Raw genomic sequence first — 17,807 nt, 5'->3', positions numbered from 1 at the left:
ACAACAACAACAACAAAGTGTCCAGCCTGATTTGAATGCTACATTTGTTTTGTTTTACATAGCAGCTCTGATATTTGGCTGCCTGTTGGTGGTGTGAACTGCGCTCGCTGTTTTTGCATACTCTGTGGTATTTTTGGTACTTCCTTTTCCGTTTCACAGCAAGGCAGATAAATGCCCTCCTTCCTTCATAAAATGTGAGATGGGATGAATGAAGAGCAAAGACATTCACAGTCACAGCAGGTTTATAAACTGCCATTCTGAAAAAACGCTATGATCATTCTGAGCCTATTTTTCACCCTCTCAAACAAAGATGAAGGGCGTGCATGAACAGACAATAAAAAAGAAACATGGTAAGCTTTGGGTGTTTCTTACTATGAATAAAAAAAACTGATCTAAACCAGGGTTTGAATTATGGGGGTGACTGGGGGGTCTGACCCCCCCTAATTGAGACTTGGACCCCCCCCCCCCCCCCGCACACACACACACACACACACACACACACACCCACCCAAAAGAGGTAAAAACAACAATTGGGGGGGGGGGGGCATTTCTATATCCTATGCTATAGCCATGGAGAAAAAATTGACACCCCCCCCCCCCAACTGTCCTTGTATAATTCGCATTCTGATCTAAACTCACAGAAACTTACATATTCAACCAATACCTCACTAATCCAACTGGTCATTTTTGCACCACAATTTAAGCGTCACTGCTTCGTTAGTTTTTTTCCGATAGCGTAAAGGGTTCCCGCACAAATCCCGTGTCTGGCCGATCAAAACACGGCATCGGCGGGAAGCTGCCAGGGAATCGGAAGGCGAAGGCTGGGGCGAGCGCCTTTAAGACGGATGACAGAATTACCGGCCTCCCCTGGGCAAGCCTCTGTACGTCCAGCGCACATGAATATTTTAGAGGTGTGCGCTCATGTGAGAACTAATCTCTCATTAAATCTTTACGAAGCTGTTGTGGTGTTTGTGGCTTGTGGGGAGCCAGAGCAGTTTAAGACAGTTTAAATTTTGAAGAGGGGGAGCAGGGATCAGAGCCTGTCATTACATTATTTAGGTTTTAATTTTCATTTATTTATTCAAAAAAAATTTTTTTTTTTTAATGCATATTGCATATTTTGTAAATATGCGTATTGGCACAGACGTAAGATACACAGCTTGTTTAAAAAAGCAAAACAAAAACAGCGTCTTGTCATAACCAGACATCTTGTTTTGCCATTTTGCCGTGATCCTGAAGCATGATCAATAAAAATAAACTCTGCACCTGTCATTCAATTAAATCTGATCCTGCATTGCTTCAGGGGTGACTGGACACCAGTGTCTGATAATCATTACAACAGAGATTAGAATCACAGTCTGTCACAGGGTCAATAGATAGTCGGGCATCTCTCTCTTGGGAGGGATTGGTTTGTGTAGATCTAAATTCACCAGAGTGATTGGTCATGGCATTTGCAATGGGCCAAATATGTATTGTGTTTGTTTTGTGCATGAAAACAATGATAAGGCATAGGTAGATTAGGCCAATTGTGAAAGAACTTCATTCTTGATGCTGCCAGTCCTTTGTTGGATGGACTTTCCTTGTGTGATACTTCATATTTCAATAAGAGAAAGAAACAGAGCTCATCACTGTTGTTGGACAGCAGAGAGGACGGGGGCTCTCACAGGATTTTCTGACTCTCACTTTTTGAGTGAGTTAGTGGCTGTGAAATGAACTTTTCATAACTTTCTCTGTTTTAGGTGTCTTAGAATTGCAACAACTATACAGGCCAGTCTGAAAACTGTCCAGTGGATAGTCTGAGGTGTGTGTTTGTGTGTGTGTGTGTGTGTGTGTGGATGTTAAATTATAACCTGAGTGGAACACCTGGTAAAATCACTGGCACAGACGTGTATCTCACATGTGCAGACTGAGGGGACGGGATTTAGGGTCTACCTCTGGCCTTGGGCACGTGTGTCATTTGGTTTCCCTCTCTCTCTCTGTCTGTCTGTCTGTCTCTGTCTCTGTCCCTGTCTCTTTCTCTGTCTCTCTCTCTGTCTCTGTCTCTGTCTCTCTCTCTCTCAGTCTTAGGGTGCTCGGTGTGTTTCTCTTGTGTGAAAAGGTGCTGTGAATAGCATCACGTGTATTGAAGGATGCATGTGCTAGCATTACTCACCTCAGCTGAAAAAGCTGCCACGTGAGCAGAAGACTAAGGAGAGACCACGGATAATTGGACATTTCAAATTGGGAGAATGTTTGTAATCTTTTTTAAATCTTTTGAATCTGTTGTATCCAAGGCCTAAATCTTCATGTTGTAAAGGTTTAAATTTGGATATGTATAAATTGTTCTGTATTGCTTTGTTTTGTCTTGTTTTTCACATTCTGTGTGTGCATGTGTGAGTGTGTGTGTGCGTGTGTGTGTGTGCGCGCGCGCGCGTGTGTGTGTGTGTGTGTGTGTGCATTAGAATTAGCTCATGGCTTATGCAGCTGTTGGCTAATGCAATCGCTAACCAAAGATGTCAATGCTGGCCTATTGATTTCAAAGGGGGGACTTACCTTAATAGTCCCAGCTCTACCCGTGTGTGGTCTGGGATGGCTTTGGCAGTCTTAGCCAGCCACACAGCTCCAAGGGTTGAACGTAATTGAACAACAATGACCCTCCTCCCCTCCAGGCTGGCATCCATTTTGGAGTCACTCTGCAGAGTTTCCAGGAAGCGTTCGGCAAGGCTAAATGGAAAGTGAGCATTTTTAGTGTCCGGCAAAGTCCATTTTCAGGTTTCCAGGATTGTGATGAATAATTGAATGACATTAATGCGGGTCCACCTGTGGCTCCATAGCTCTGGCTGCAGTAACAAACCAAGACGCTGACAAAACCGAGGCAAACTTCATCTGAATATATTCACAATATATTCTTCCCTATTACACACACGCATGTGTGTGTGTGTGTGTGTGTGTGTATATATGAAGAGACACAGAGACAGAGAAACACAGACAGACAGAGAGAGAGAGGGAGAGAGAGAGAGAGCGAGAGAGAGCGAGAGAGAACATTCATATGGAAAAATACATTATTAAAGATGTAAAATAAAGTGTATCTTAGAGGATGATAGTCTAGAGCTTAAAACTCCCCAAGTGAAGTTTAGAGACACGTGAGGACTTTTTCCTAGCACTTCCCCCACACCCCTTGCCTGTTTACAAGAGTCATTTTGGAGTATTTTTAACTTAAGATAGCATAATTATGTGTTTTTGGATGATGTTTGGCTCAGACCTCAGCTACAGTTTCCTTTTTAACATATTTGACTTTTTATGAAGTGAGAAAGAGCCTCTACACATCAACAACATTAGCTGCAGATCCTGCACAACCTCCATCTGAATATTGGGCGTCTGATTTCTAAAATCAAACAATTTTTTTCTTTCTAAGGGCCTAGTGTATCCCTATCATCTCTTCTTGGCAGGAATAAATTAAACTGGTATTCCAGTCAGTTGCAATAAGAAAAGGTTTGTACAATTCCCTGTTGCCAAGAGAACGTTAGAGCATCATCCACGTTGCCTTTTCTGTATTCCCTTTGAATATGTTACAATTAAGTTGGACAGAGAAGCTGGACTGTCCTCAGAAAACTGTTTATATCAAAGTAATGACCCAGAGGAATTTCACCATTCAAAAAGTTCCTCCTGTTTTTTACTGTCTTTTTGATGTATCTGAAAGACTGGAGGGTATTATATTTAAGTAGGAGGAATACTAATTGGCGTATGGGAAAAAAAGAGAGAGAAAAGATGGTATTTATTTCTGTCGTTGCATTAAGAAACTGTATTTTTCTCGCTCAAGGGTAAAAAGTCTGTGTGTGTGTGTGTGTGTGTGTGTGTGTGTGTGTGTGTGCGTGCGTGCGTGTGTGTGCGTGCGTGTACGCGCGTGCGTGCATTTGGAACACCTATATTTCCTACACATGTATAACACATGGATTATCTCTGTGAACATCTCGCTGAGTGAGTGGAGGTATTGGCAGTCATCATTATTGTGAAATAATGTCACAGCGTTAAGTCTCTTCAGCTGGACCCTGGAATGTTATTTACACTGTCCCCATTGTTCTATTCACTGACGTTCCTGTCATTCCATAAGGATCATTTACAGCTTTCATCTAAGACAATGGTTTTCCATCTCCACCAATTGTTTTCTTGTTTGCACGCAAACACGCGCGTGCATGCGCGCACACACACACACACACACACACACACACACACACACACACACACACACACACGCACGTCTCTGGGTTCAGTCAGCAGGAAGATTAGGTTGGCAAGCATATTATTTTACATTTGACTTCAGTTAGTAGACTGACTGATTAGTTCTTATTATCGGGCTTCATTAGAATGCATAGCTCAGTCAGATGAAGGGAGATGACTTCTGTAATCAGCACCATTCTCAAGGCCAGCAGTAATGATATGTGCATGACTTTGTTGGGTTGATGTTATTGATATCCTGGGCACTAGAACTCTCTCTCTCTCTCTTTATCTGTCTCTCTGTCTCCCTCTCTCTCTCTCTCTGTCTCTATCTCTTCCTCTTTCTCTGCCTCTCTTTCTGTGAAGGGTGGTACAGTTTGCCTTGAACTGGACATGTACTAATAGCAGAGACCAAAGAGAAACATACTCAAACATACTCATACTCAGATTACTGTTAACCCTAGAGATTTGGGTCCAAATGAGCAATGATATCAAAATCAATGTGAGGTTGGCTCACTGTTTGTGTGTGTACTGTTTCATTGTCTGTGTGTGTGTGTACATGTATACGTGTGTATGTGTGTGTGTATGTATGGTGTGTGCTGAATGAGTTGGCGTTTTGCCCTCAGGCTGTGCAGAAACACCCCGCAGTGATTTCTCTTCTCTTCTCTTCTCTTCTCTTCTCTTCTCTTCTCTTCTCTTCTCTTCTCTTCTCTTCTCTTCTCTTCTCTTCTCTTCTCTTGTTCTGTAGGTGGCATCTGCATAGCCCAGTCCCTAAAAATCCCCCACAATCCCAAACCAGAAGATTATGACAAGACCATTCAGCAGCTTCTGGAAACACAACATGCCCGAGCTGTGGTAATCTTCGCTAATGAGGAGGACATACGGTACAGCACACATGCATGACTGTGTGTGTGTGTGTGTGTGTGAGGGGGAGAAAGAGAGAGAGAGAGAGACTATCTTTTTCCGAGTTCATTGTGTTGAGTAACAGAAGAATGGGCCTTGACCCATCTCTAATGCAGAGACACAAAAGGACAGGAGCAGTGCCAGAGAAGTGACAGAGTGCAGATGAAGAGAAACCGTTTTATGAGTAAACTCCCAACACAGCCAGCCTCGGCTCATTGGCTGTCCCATTTTCAGAATGTTTTCTGTGTTCTTATAGAGTGATTTAATGGAGTCATTAAAAGGATTTTCAACTCATAAAGGACTAAACGCTATGCTTCAATCTCTAAACAGTTATAGCCTTTTTACTCATATCAGAGAAATCATTTTTGATATCCTTTGCTCCCAAAGGAAAATGAAAAAAAAAACAAAAAAACACCTCTTAGAACCACTTTAAATGTCACCAGACTCACCAGACTGTATTTATCAACTCTCCTCCTCTAACATTTAACATGTAGAAAACCAGTGAATGTCAGTTGCTATTCCGTGGGCGTTTCTTTCTTCGTAGGGAAATCCTGAATGCCACAAAAAGAGCCAATCAGACGGGGCACTTCCTGTGGATCGGGTCGGACAGCTGGGGAACTAAAAACAGCCCTATCCTGCAGTTAGAAGATGTTGCAGAAGGAGCTATCACCATTCTACCCAAACGCTCTACAATCAAAGGTACGGTCCTCATTGGCTAATTCCAAGTTCTTTCAGTAGAGGTAAAGTTCTCATTGGCTAATCCAAATGTTGTGCTGCTGCAAGTGCAGCCTCACCTGTCCAGTCAAAACACTGTGACATATTTTCGTGTTTCATAACAGTTTAGACTGATTTGTTGAAACAGAGCTGGTATGTTTGAGTCAGTTGAGTCTCTTGCTCGTTTGGCAAAATAGCAAATCTAGGGCTCAAAACTTTTACAGAATCAAGACACTTAACATGTGATCCAAAAAGAAAGAAAAAAGAAAAGAGAAAAAGCATAACACAGTATAGCTCTGTCCTAAAAAGGAAAGCTCTCTTAGTCAGATCAAAAACTCCACATTTAAAGAAAACTGAAGTTGAACTAAAATCAGACCATTAAAGTTTTAGCCCCATGTCCAAGTGCTCTACTGTTAAAAATGACATTTCAGTCAAACCTCTACCCAATGAAATATTAGATATTAAAGATTCACTGCTTCTCTCAAAACATAATGATTCATGGAGACATTTTATGGTAAAACACTCCAAGCTCTCCTTCACAAAGCACTGGCTTTGTGTGACTCACAGCTGCGGTCAGTGAGCATAACTCAATTTACCTGTAATTTATAACTTGGGTAAAAGTTGAAGATATTTGCTTGAGGTGATGGCAGTGGGGTTTTTTGTGCTTTGCAGGATTTGATGAATACTTCACATCTCTCACACTAGAGAATAATCGCAGGAATGTGTGGTTTGCTGAGTTTTGGGAGGAAAACTTTGACTGTAAGCTTCTGACCTCCTCTAAACGAGAGGACACCAGTCGCAAGTGCACAGGTACAAAAGTGTGTGTGTGTGTGTGTGTGTGTGTGTGTGTGTGTGTGTTTTACAGAGCAGGGCCAATGGGCTAGTATTGTTTTCCAGTGTAAAATCACATACAGTTCATTTTATAGTATGTAACACCCATTGTTTTTTTTCTCAGTTACTTTGACTCATTGACGCATTCAGTTGCTTTTTTATACCCATTACAATTTTTTTTTACGATAACTGTGACTCACCAGTGTTTCAGTAGGCAGGACTCAGGACTCAGAACAGCTCATCTCTGAGCTCATTAGGTTCTTATATGTAGACACTAAATTGTAGTTTTACATTCAAAATGCAAATCTCCTCATCACATACTCGATTCCCTGAATGTTCCCAGCCTCATACTACAGCGCAGTTCAAACGGTTATCAGTAGTCATTAATATCCCAACGGTATTCCAACATGTGTGCTATAATTCTGTACCTTGGGAGCATGTCGCAGGATTATTCATCAGTATTCATTTCTCCAACACGGCATAAAAGCGCCTGGGCCGCACAGCCAACATTCATCAGCAGTACATGTATTATACTGTTCAATATCCAACATTCATCAGCAGTACATGTATTATACTGTTCAATATCCAACATTCATCAGCAGTACATGTATTATACTGTTCAATATCCAACATTCATCACCAGTACATATATTATACTGTATTTTCAACATTCAGTAAGGAATTCAGAGTATAATTGCTATTATTATAAATTAATGTTTCATCATTAATCATTATTTTTATTATAAAATATATGACTGCATATCATCTATCCATCAGTCTATATCTTGATAGATAGATAGATAGACAGACAGACAGACAGACTGATTGATAGATAGATACATAGATAGATAGATAGATAGATAGATAGATAGATAGATAGATAGATAGACTGCATAATATTATATCATATATACATATTACTAAATGATATACTAGGTGAATATGAGATGATTTCAGCCCTTCAGTCTTTTGATTAAAAGAAGATCAGTTTAAAAACATTGCTGTATTCAGAACCAGCCTAAGGGAGACAGTCCTAGCTCCATCCTCTCTCTCTTACTACATTTCAATACTATTTTTATAGCCAGCCATGAAGGTAAACTGTTTACTGCTTGAGACACTGTGCTGTTCTTTGTGGGGGTGGAGGTTTGTGCCCTTCAAAGAAGAGAGATAGAGAGTCAGGGGGAGGCAGAAAAGAGAAATGTGTGTTTGGCATGTTCTCTTGACCTCTTTGCTTGTTTTCCTCTCTCCTCTCTTTCCAGGAAGCCATAGGATTAAATGTCTTTGTGAGGGACTGTGTGCATGAGTTTATTGTCTTAGAGAAAGGGAAAGTGTAGAACTGGAGAGTGTTTCACATTTAAAATTTGCGACCCTTTTACGTCTGTGTTTATCAGAGAGCAGAGAAGTAAACATCTCCTCTCCGTTACACAGTTCAGCTCAAATAAGCTGGAATGAATTATCCACAACTGATGAAGCAAAGGTTTTCTTTCTTCCCTTTTTTTTCATTTCATTTTTTCATTTTCATTTTTTTGCTGTAAATGAAATTGGTCTCCAAATGGATCCGTAAAGGTTATTATGAAAATGGCATTTGAAGAATATTACTGTAGTGAAAAGATGCATTTTATGGAATTTATGAAATGCATATGAGACCCAAGACAGAACGTGGCCTTTTCTCTGTCGCCGTGACGACTTTCTGTTTGTTTACAGACTGGTTTGGGAGGGAAAACCTTTGTGTCGGCCGTCGGCCAGCAGAGTAATGTGTGGCCATGTTTGTTGGCAGATCCTGGAAAGCTCCCTTTAATTAGAATATATGACACGTCCCCACACAGCCAGTGCATGTGAACTTCATATATGCACACATGTTAAAGGCCACTGGGAGATTTTATGTTGTTTCAAAATCCTATGAGGGAGTTTCCTCTGACACAAATGAAGACTCAGACTGTAATTACTCTTCCTCTGTTTCTTGCTCTCTTTGTCTATCTCTCTCTCTCTGTCTCTGTCTGTTTATGTGTCTCTGTCTGTCTGTCTGTGTCTCTCACACTCTCTCTCTCTCCCTCTCTCTCTCTTTCTCTCTCTCTCTCTCTCTCTCGCTCTCTCTCTTTGTCTGCCTCTTTCTCTCTCTCTCTCTCTCTCTCTCTCTCTCTCTCTCCCTTCGTCTCTCTCTCTTTGTCTCTCTCTTTCTCTCTCCCTCTCCCTCTCTCCCCCTCTCCCTCTCTCCCTCTCTCTGCCTCTCTCTGTCTCCCTGTCTCTCAGGTCAGGAGAGGATTGGGGTAGACTCGCGGTATGAGCAGGAGGGGAAAGTACAGTTTGTGATAGATGCAGTGTATTCCGTGGCTCATGCCTTACACAGCATGCACAGGGACCTGTGTGGAGATCACCATGGAGTCTGCCCAGAGATGGACAAAGCACCGGGCAAGGTCCTGCTCAAGTACATTCGCAACGCCACCTTCAATGGTGAGGCGCGCACCAGTGCACACACACAAGCACACATACACAAACACACACACAGAGACACACACGCACACACATGAACACACACATGCGCGTACACACATGCGCGCACACACACACACACACACACAGAAACCCCTATGCAGTCTTATATACGCAGTCACAAACATATACATACACACCTACACACACATACATAAACATAGAAACCCACACACACATACAAACATGCATACACCTACACTCATGTAGACTTGGCTTCACCCAGGATAAGACTGGAACTGAACCATTTCAGTGTGACAGGGTATGTGACTTATAGAAAGTAAGAGAGAAAAAGACTCTGCCTCTGGTGTGTCTGTTGTCAATCCCCCCCTCCTCTACGTCTGTCCTCAGCTTTTGGCACTAATGGTTTTGTAACTGAGTGCTGGTGTGTGTGTGTGTGTGTGTTATGTGTGTTGTGTTATGTGCCGTGTGTGTGGGCAGTGTTAAGAGAGCGCCGAGTTCTAGTGTCGACTGAAGTCTCTGGTCCTCCTACTCAGATCAGTGCTTTTCCAGGCTGTCTCTCTCTCTCTCTCTCTCTCTCTCTCTCTCTCTCTCTGGAGTTTTTTCACTGAACACCATGTCTCATACCTCTCTTGACATGACGCAGTCAATCATAACCTGTTCACTACACAAAAAATCAAAGAGGGAAAAAAAATAAGGCGTTAAAGGCTGCGTCTCCACGGTGACTAAACTGGCAGTTTATGATTCAGGGACCTGTCGGAACGGGAGGTTTGCTGTTCCCTGGTGTTTGCCGTCATTAAGTTGTATAGAACCAGACATCACCAGGCCTGTATTGGCCCTTTATGGGGCCCAGTTGTGAGCTATTTTTCCACACGCTTCATGACTCCGTTCCTTTTCCTCTGCCCTGTCGAATATTTCAGAAGGGTCATTTATGGGAGTCCAGTGAGTCACAGTCACTCGCTCCCGTTGATGGGAGTGGGACGTTGAGGGGAGGGGAGGGGAGGGGAAAGGGGGATGAATGGGTGATTGGAGAGATCTGCAGATTTGATCATCTAATAAAAAGGCGTTGCCTCTGTGCTACATTATCCAAACTTTGGATCAAAAGTGAAGCGAAAGGTTTTTTTTTGTTTTTTTCTCAACATGCACACAAAGTCACCAAAATTGAACAGTATTTAGGCCACCATAACTTGACACCATACTGAACAGTATTTTGGCCTGTGTGGCAGAAACAATGTTTATTAAGCAAAACTTTAGTTTGTTTCTCATTTCTCTCCCTCTGTCTCTCTCTCTTTCTCTCTCTCTCTCAGGCAGCGCCGGGACAACAGTTATGTTTGACAAGAACGGTGATGCTCCAGGCCGTTATGACCTTTTCCAAGTTCAGAGTGACAACTCCTCCTCTCTTCCAGAGTACCATCTGATTGGCCAGTGGATGGACTTTCTCCATCTAAAGGTGCTCTTGGCAGTCAGAAAGCCTGAAGCGAATCTCTTACTGGATGAAGGAAGACTGCTTAGCAAGAGAGAGAGAGAGAAACAGACTGACAGACAGACAGACAGACAGAGAGATAGAGAGAGAGAGAAACAGAAAGAGAGAGAGAGAGAGAGAAAGTACAGTGAATCAGTCAAAAATGAGGACATCAAACGTTCTCTGTTAGATGGTTACTACAGATACAGTCCACACTAGCCTGTAGGAAATCAGACAGTTTCAGCTGATATTCATAAAACTGATTCACTGAGTTCATTCTCCCCACCTGGGCTAATTTCAAATTTGTGGTCATATATCTGTAAATCTGTATGTAGATTTTGTATCTGTAAAACCCAATAGCATTGAGGAGACTGTGTATATCTGTATTAGTTAAGCACATGTTGTTTGTCAGGGAAAACGCTTACTGTCATTCTCTTCCTAAACCTTAAACGTGAGTAGGCGTGCCGGCACATCTGCTCGCGTAGGGTTCACTCAAAGGCGTTTGTCTGGGTTTGACAGAGATCTCATCCTAACCATTCCCATTCCTCTCACACTTAAAAACAGGAGGACACAGACACACATGGTTACTGTGGGATTCTCACTCACCAAAGCTTACTGTTATCATGATTAATAACCTCTGGGCTGAAGATAGCCTTTTGTGTGCTGTTATACAGCTCAGATTTTATAGGGGCAAATACATACATACATACATAAATATAAGCATACAAACACACACACACACACACACACACATACACACACGTGTATACAAACATACAAACATACACATACACACACATGCACGCATACATATGTATACAAACACACACACATACACACACACACTCACACACACACACACACACACACACACACACAAGGATGCAGCACATCCGTCCAAGGTGACAAGTTGAGCATGTATCCATAGCAACAGGGCAGCTAATCTCATTAGGACATGGCAGTGTGTAATTATAAGCGTTGAGTCGGGAGAGATCCACTGTCCAAATAATTAATTACACCAAAGATATCAGATGTGAAACTCATCAGTAACACCAAAAGACATAGTGTATATGTTTTTGATTGTGTGCACGGACGATGGGCAGATTGAGAAGATATGTAAATATGAACTAAAAAAAAGGAAGAATAAAATGACTTCTGTCTGTACCATATCCGACTCTGTTAGATCTGGGAGATGGTTTGTAATGAAATTATAAACAATAGACTGATCTCTAAACCGATCACGAGGGGTGTGGTCAATCCTCACATCCTGGAAGTCCAAGCGCAGGAGACCTGATAATCAAATTTGACAAACCAACGGTATTGAGATTGTGGCCTATTAGTATTCATCAGACGTTTGAGATTATTTATAAAGATATTAAATTCATATATTTATTTGTAAATACATATATTTATAAATACATTATCATTCATAATCACAGAATGAGAATCTCTGAATATGGATTATTTGTTTTAAGGTTATGACCCAATTCTGATACATATTCATGTTTCTGAAGGTTGACTTATCACATGACGTAATTGGACACTTTTGGACTGATGTGCTTTTGTAGATTGTCCTCTGTAATCATTTTTGTTTGTTTGTGTGAGTGTCAACATTGTGACAAAATCATGAATTTCAAACATTTTGGTTTAGGGTTAGGATTAGATTAGGGTTAGAGTTTTTATTTTAAAAAATGACCCAAAAAATGATAGAAGCTAAACTTTTTGTTTTAGCTTAACAAATCTACTGGGTTGGAAAAAGACACTATCTGGAAACTATCTGGGTTTGACTGACAGCCTTGGAGGTGTGTGGAATATAATGGAAAATTGACTTTTTGGCAAATTATCCCTTTGTGCACCTACCCTCTCGCATTCCTCTCAGCAAAGCCTATTAACACCTCCATTGTGAGTCTAATTATTGTCGGTTTGATGAGACCCATGTGATTCCCGCAGCTGCCATCTCTGCTATGCTTTATAGGTCTGTTATCCTTGTCTCATGTTATTTAGGGTATTATTATCTCTAGAAGGTGATTTTAGATTGCATAGTGGCCCTCCAGATCCACACAAAACCTGTCTCAGTACACCTTTTGTGTTAATTTATCAATTTAAATTAATGTATCCTCATATGTGGATGTGTGTGTCTGTGGTACTTGTGTTTGATTTGTGTGTATACCTATCTCTGTGGGTATTCATTTTACATTTGGGGTGTTGTTGTGTGTGAACATATTTGTGTATAGAATGTGTGATATGAATTTATATGAATGTCATGTTTGATGTTTGTATTTACAGATGGAGGATCTGCGGTGGGGTGCTGAAGATGTCCCAGTGCCCGTCTCTGTGTGTAGCCTGCCATGTCAGACTGGAGAGCGTAAAAAATACGTGAAAGGCATGCCCTGTTGTTGGCATTGCCACTTATGCGACGGTTACCAGTACCAACACGATGAGACCTCCTGCCGCTTGTGTGCCTATGACATGCGCCCAAACCTCAACCGCACGGCCTGTGAACCCGTTCCCGTGGTAACACTGGAGTGGGGCTCCCCCTGGGCTGTACTCCCTGTTTTGCTGGCCTTGCTTGGCATCATTGCCACTGTCTTCGTCATGGCAACCTTCGTGCGATTCAATGACACCCCCATTGTTCGAGCATCGGGTCGGGAACTGAGCTATGTCCTGCTGACTGGGATCTTCCTGTGCTACATCAGCACCTTCCTGATGATCGCCACGCCCGACCCGGGCGTTTGCGCCCTGCGTCGAGTGTTCCTGGGTTTGGGGATGTGCATCAGTTACGCCGCTCTTCTCACCAAAACTAACCGCATCTACCGCATCTTTGAGCAGGGCAAGCGTTTGGTGACTGCCCCACGTTTCATCAGCCCCTCCTCCCAGATCGCCATCACCTCCACACTCATCTCGGTGCAGCTTCTGGGGGTCTTGCTCTGGTTTGCTGTGGATCCCCCGGACACATTTGTGGACTATGAGGAGCAGAAGGCAGTGGATCCCGCAAGGGCGGTTGGTGTGCTGAAGTGTGACATCACCGACCTGCAGATTATCTGTTCGTTGGGTTACAGTATCCTTCTGGTGGTCACCTGTACCGTCTATGCCATCAAAACGCGAGGTGTACCTGAGGACTTTAATGAGGCCAAGCCCATTGGCCTGACCATGTACACCACCTGCATCATCTGGCTGGCCTTCATCCCCATCTTTTTCGGCACTGCCCAGTCGGCTGAGAAGGTGAGTTCTCCAGGGTTATACGTGCTCTCTGAAGTTTGTTTCACTGAGAAATGCCCAGAGGCTGTTTCTCCTTTGATCGGATTTGTTTGACTGAGAAACATGCAATTTTCTTGGGGTTTTTTTCACTCTCACACAAGCTGGCTGACCTACAATGACTTGCTGAAGAGTCCCAAAGTGAAATGTTCCATCATGATAAGACTTTTCAAACAACTTTCAGCACACATGTTGCTGTAGTTTTATAAGCAAGAACATGTACCTGTTCTTTACAGCCCATGGGGACTGGAATAGAAATATAAATTGCGCACAGTGGGTAGCGCTGTCGCCTCACATCAAGGTCCTGGGTTCGATTCCCTGCTGAGCGACAAGGCTCCTTTCTGTGTGGGGTTTTCATATTCTACCCGTGATTGCGTGGGGTTCCTCTGGGACCTCCTACAGTTCAAACACATCTAAGTCAGGTGAATTGGAGATAATAAATGTGTGTCTGCTCTGCAATGGACTGGCAACCTGTCCAGGATGTTTCCCTGCGTTTTGCCCAGTGAACACTGGAATAGGCTCCAGTACCCCACGACCCTAATTGGGATAAAGGAATGTATGTGATTGTGGGTATGGAAATTATATGAGAACCAGAGTGTAGTTTTATACATCATCTGAAACCTTGGCCAGCGGAAATTGTCTGGTTTGCAATGCATAACTTAAGGACACATCCCAAACCAAAAACTTCGGTGCAAATACATACAACTTTAATTTTCACTGAGAAAGCCATTCATTCATTCGTTCATTTTCCAAGCAGCTTATCCTAATTAGGGTTGCGAGGGGTGCTGGAGCCTATCCCAGCTCTCATTGGGTGAAAGGCAGGGAAACTCCCTGGACAGGTCACCAGTCCATCACAGGGCAGACACATAGGCAAACACATAACCAGGCCATGCTCTTCTAAAGAACTTTTTTTTTCTTCTTGTTTTCATCTCTGACTAGCTGAGTGAAAGTTTGAAGTGCCTGGTGGTTTTGCTCGGGTGTGTCTCGCTGAGAGACATGCGATCGCTCTGAAGAGTCTTGTTTCTCATTAGTGTCTCCAACTGAATGAATGAGAGTTTGAGAAACCCAACGTGTTATTGCTGTAGACGAAGAGATCATTAGGAGCGGTTTGTGAAACAGTGGCTCCAGAGACCACGGTATCGTGCAGGGACCTGCATTTTTCAAACCTCGTCAGCGAAAGCCTGCAGCCATGCTCTTGATATTGTGACTAATTCTGGAGAGTAAAGAAAGAATGAGAGACACACAGAGAGAGAAGAGGAGAGGGGGGAAGCAAAAGAGAGGAGGAGGAGGAGGAGGAGGAGGAGGAGGGGGCTTAGTCGAATTACACACAAAAAAATGGAATGATGGGTGGAAGAAATGAAGAAGAGGGTGGGGAGGGAAATTAAGAGAATGAAGGACGAACACAGAGAGGGGGTCCCATTAGACTTATCATTGGCTTCCTTTATGACATAAGCCTTGGCGTGGCCAGCCTTGTCTTTATTTATTATTATAATTACAAATGATAGTTAAATAATGTGAAGCATAATGCACAGAAGCTCTTTTGTGCACTCGTCTTTGGTCTGAGTCAGACACTCAAATGTTATATCTGCCCACCTCCCCTGTCAGTCTCTATCCGTAGATTTTCCCGGCACATTTTTTCAGTGCGTTGTTTGGTCTGAAGATTTGCAGGCTCAATTTCATTGATGTGATAATTCAGTCTAAATATCAGAGTAAGAATGAAAGAGATAGGTAAACGTATTGTGTTGTGGTGCACTCTAAATTTTACTCATAATTACTTAACTGCATTCCAACGTAACAGGACAATCAAATGGTCCACCTAACAAAAAAAAAAAAAAAGAGTCAGTTCTATCCAAATATCTGATGCTGACAAAAATTACTTACAGCCACAGTGAATTTCAGTTTTGTTCACAAGTGTCCGGATACTTCCATGCCATAAATGTGAAACGAATCCAGTGCAGACTGAGTGAAGGCCAGAACAGCATTTTATGTTCTAACACTGCGTTCTTCAACGCACAAACCAAACTACAGGAACAGCCTTAGTGCTGCAAGAAACCTCATTGCACAGTTGTTAACTCTCACATAATTTGATATAATGCGATATAAGTAAATGAAGTTATGATACTGATTGACAATTTGATATTTTTGTAATTTGACAACTTTACTTGATTAAGTGAGATGAATTGTTGTGGAATGAATACGGATTGATATACTGAAAGTAAATACCCTGTGGAATAAAAAAAAAAATCCACACACATGACAGGATGGACTGGATAGTAACACATGCAATAAACATTCAGAGTGTGGTTTAATACAAGTGCCAACAAAAAGCGCAAACAAAACAGTCAAACAAGACTAAAACGAACCTGACAGAACATATCTAGTTCTGTTTTTAGTACTGATCAGGTTTGTAAGCTCTGTAGAGCCAAGTAACAGTTGTGTTTAATAGTACATAGAATTTCAGCTGTAACTGTACATGTACCCGATTACATAGCTCTGGAAAAAACCATGGTTAAAATAAGGGGCAGATAATGAGATCCAGCCAAGAATCTGGCACACTGGCAATGTTCTGACTGCATTACAGTGAAAAAAAAATGTCCTAATAAAAGGCAAAGGAAGATTTTCTAGCTGACAGTGCTTCACGATGGAGCATATTTTTGATGTAAGATGAAAGAAAAACATTTGTCTTTAATAAAAAAAGGCCAAAACAGTGCATGCATGAGGTTTTCGTCAGGTCAGCCCATTGGCTGAACCAAGCTATAAATCGACTGGACTTTTCAGGTGTTAGTGCAGATGCGAAATCCCCCCAAAAAAAGCAGAAACTGTTTTGTTCCTTTTTTCCCCCTAAATGCTACATCAATGTTAAAAACTTAATCAGGTAATTAACACTAGGCTTTATAAACACATGGTTAGGGAACTGGATTCACAGATTAGATTTGTTGGTGGCTCGTAATGTAGAGCTTCCTAATGTAATTGTCCTAAAAGCTACTAATGTGTTTATTTCACAGCGGAATTATGTGTTCAACCCACTGCCCTGCTCCAGTGTATGTTTGTGTGTGTGTTCACTCAGACACACACACACACACAGAGTCAGTGATGATGGCTCTTGAGAGACAGGCGGAAAAAGAAGGGCATGTGAGTTCAGATGATTATTGTATTTTGGCGGGCTGCTTATCTCTAAGTGGATGGCACTCCGGTAATGTGATACAGCACTGAGATGAGAACTTCTCTAAACTGCTCAGTCTCTATATCTCTGTCCCTCTGTCCACCTTCTTCTTACTCTCTCTCTCTCTTTCTCCCTCTCTCCCCTCCCCCTCTAGCTTTATAGTGTTTTATTTTTTTTTGCTAGATGTTTCTGCCTTCCTTCCTTCCTTCCTTCCTTCCTTCCTTCCCTCCACGACTCTCTCCCACACTGCACTGCTTTAAGATTGGAAGTCTCCCATTTATCTCCATCACTTTCTTTCACCGACTGAGTATGGGCCATATTTTCAATGCTTGGTCTCTCTGCGTACTCCTGTTACTCCTGTTTTCATTCATCTGCTGCTCCTGCCCGTGTCCAAAGCTGCACAGAGATCCAACTACGTGTCTCTTTGTCTTAGCCTTCGGCCTCAGTGTTGCACTGCACTTTGACAGTGTCCTTGTATTTTCTATTCTTCCCTCTGTTTGAAATTCGTGTTTCGTGAGTTCCTGTGCAAATTGTAAAAGACGTCCCGAGGCGCAGAGCATGAGAGAGCACTCTCCTCACACTCGTGCTGACAGAGTCACACGAATAGAGCACTGGGGTCTTCCTAAAGAGGGTCGACAGCTCCCTTTCCAAAAGTGCTTTTGATAAAAAGACTTCTAATGGGCACAGAGCTGCTGGGATCGTATCAATGAATAATAACACTACGCTTTATTTTTCTGCAGTTGCTTTCCTGACATTTCGTTTTGGCACATTTTGTTAAAATGTTCCTTTTTTTCAGTGAACAGCTGTACAATGTACATCCATTAATCCTTTAAG

General features: G+C 42.3%; 1 protein-coding gene across 1 annotated transcript in view; it reads left to right on the top strand.

Moving 5' to 3' along the window:
* LOC115821419 (metabotropic glutamate receptor 7-like) overlaps window positions 1–17,807 on the top strand; it is a 39,114-nt gene that overhangs the window by 14,632 nt on the left and 6,675 nt on the right. The window contains exons 3-8 of the mRNA XM_030785248.1: window positions 4,943–5,078; window positions 5,642–5,796; window positions 6,484–6,621; window positions 8,893–9,093; window positions 10,401–10,543; window positions 12,842–13,777. Of these exons, the coding sequence (XP_030641108.1) occupies window positions 4,943–5,078; window positions 5,642–5,796; window positions 6,484–6,621; window positions 8,893–9,093; window positions 10,401–10,543; window positions 12,842–13,777 (1,709 nt within the window). The remainder of the gene's footprint in view (window positions 1–4,942; window positions 5,079–5,641; window positions 5,797–6,483; window positions 6,622–8,892; window positions 9,094–10,400; window positions 10,544–12,841; window positions 13,778–17,807) is intronic.

Source organism: Chanos chanos, chromosome 9, assembly GCF_902362185.1.
Source record: "Chanos chanos chromosome 9, fChaCha1.1, whole genome shotgun sequence".
NCBI classification, from domain to species: Eukaryota; Metazoa; Chordata; class Actinopteri; order Gonorynchiformes; family Chanidae; genus Chanos; species Chanos chanos.
Note: the sequence above shows the minus strand (reverse complement) of the source record. Positions and strands in the feature narration are given on the sequence as shown.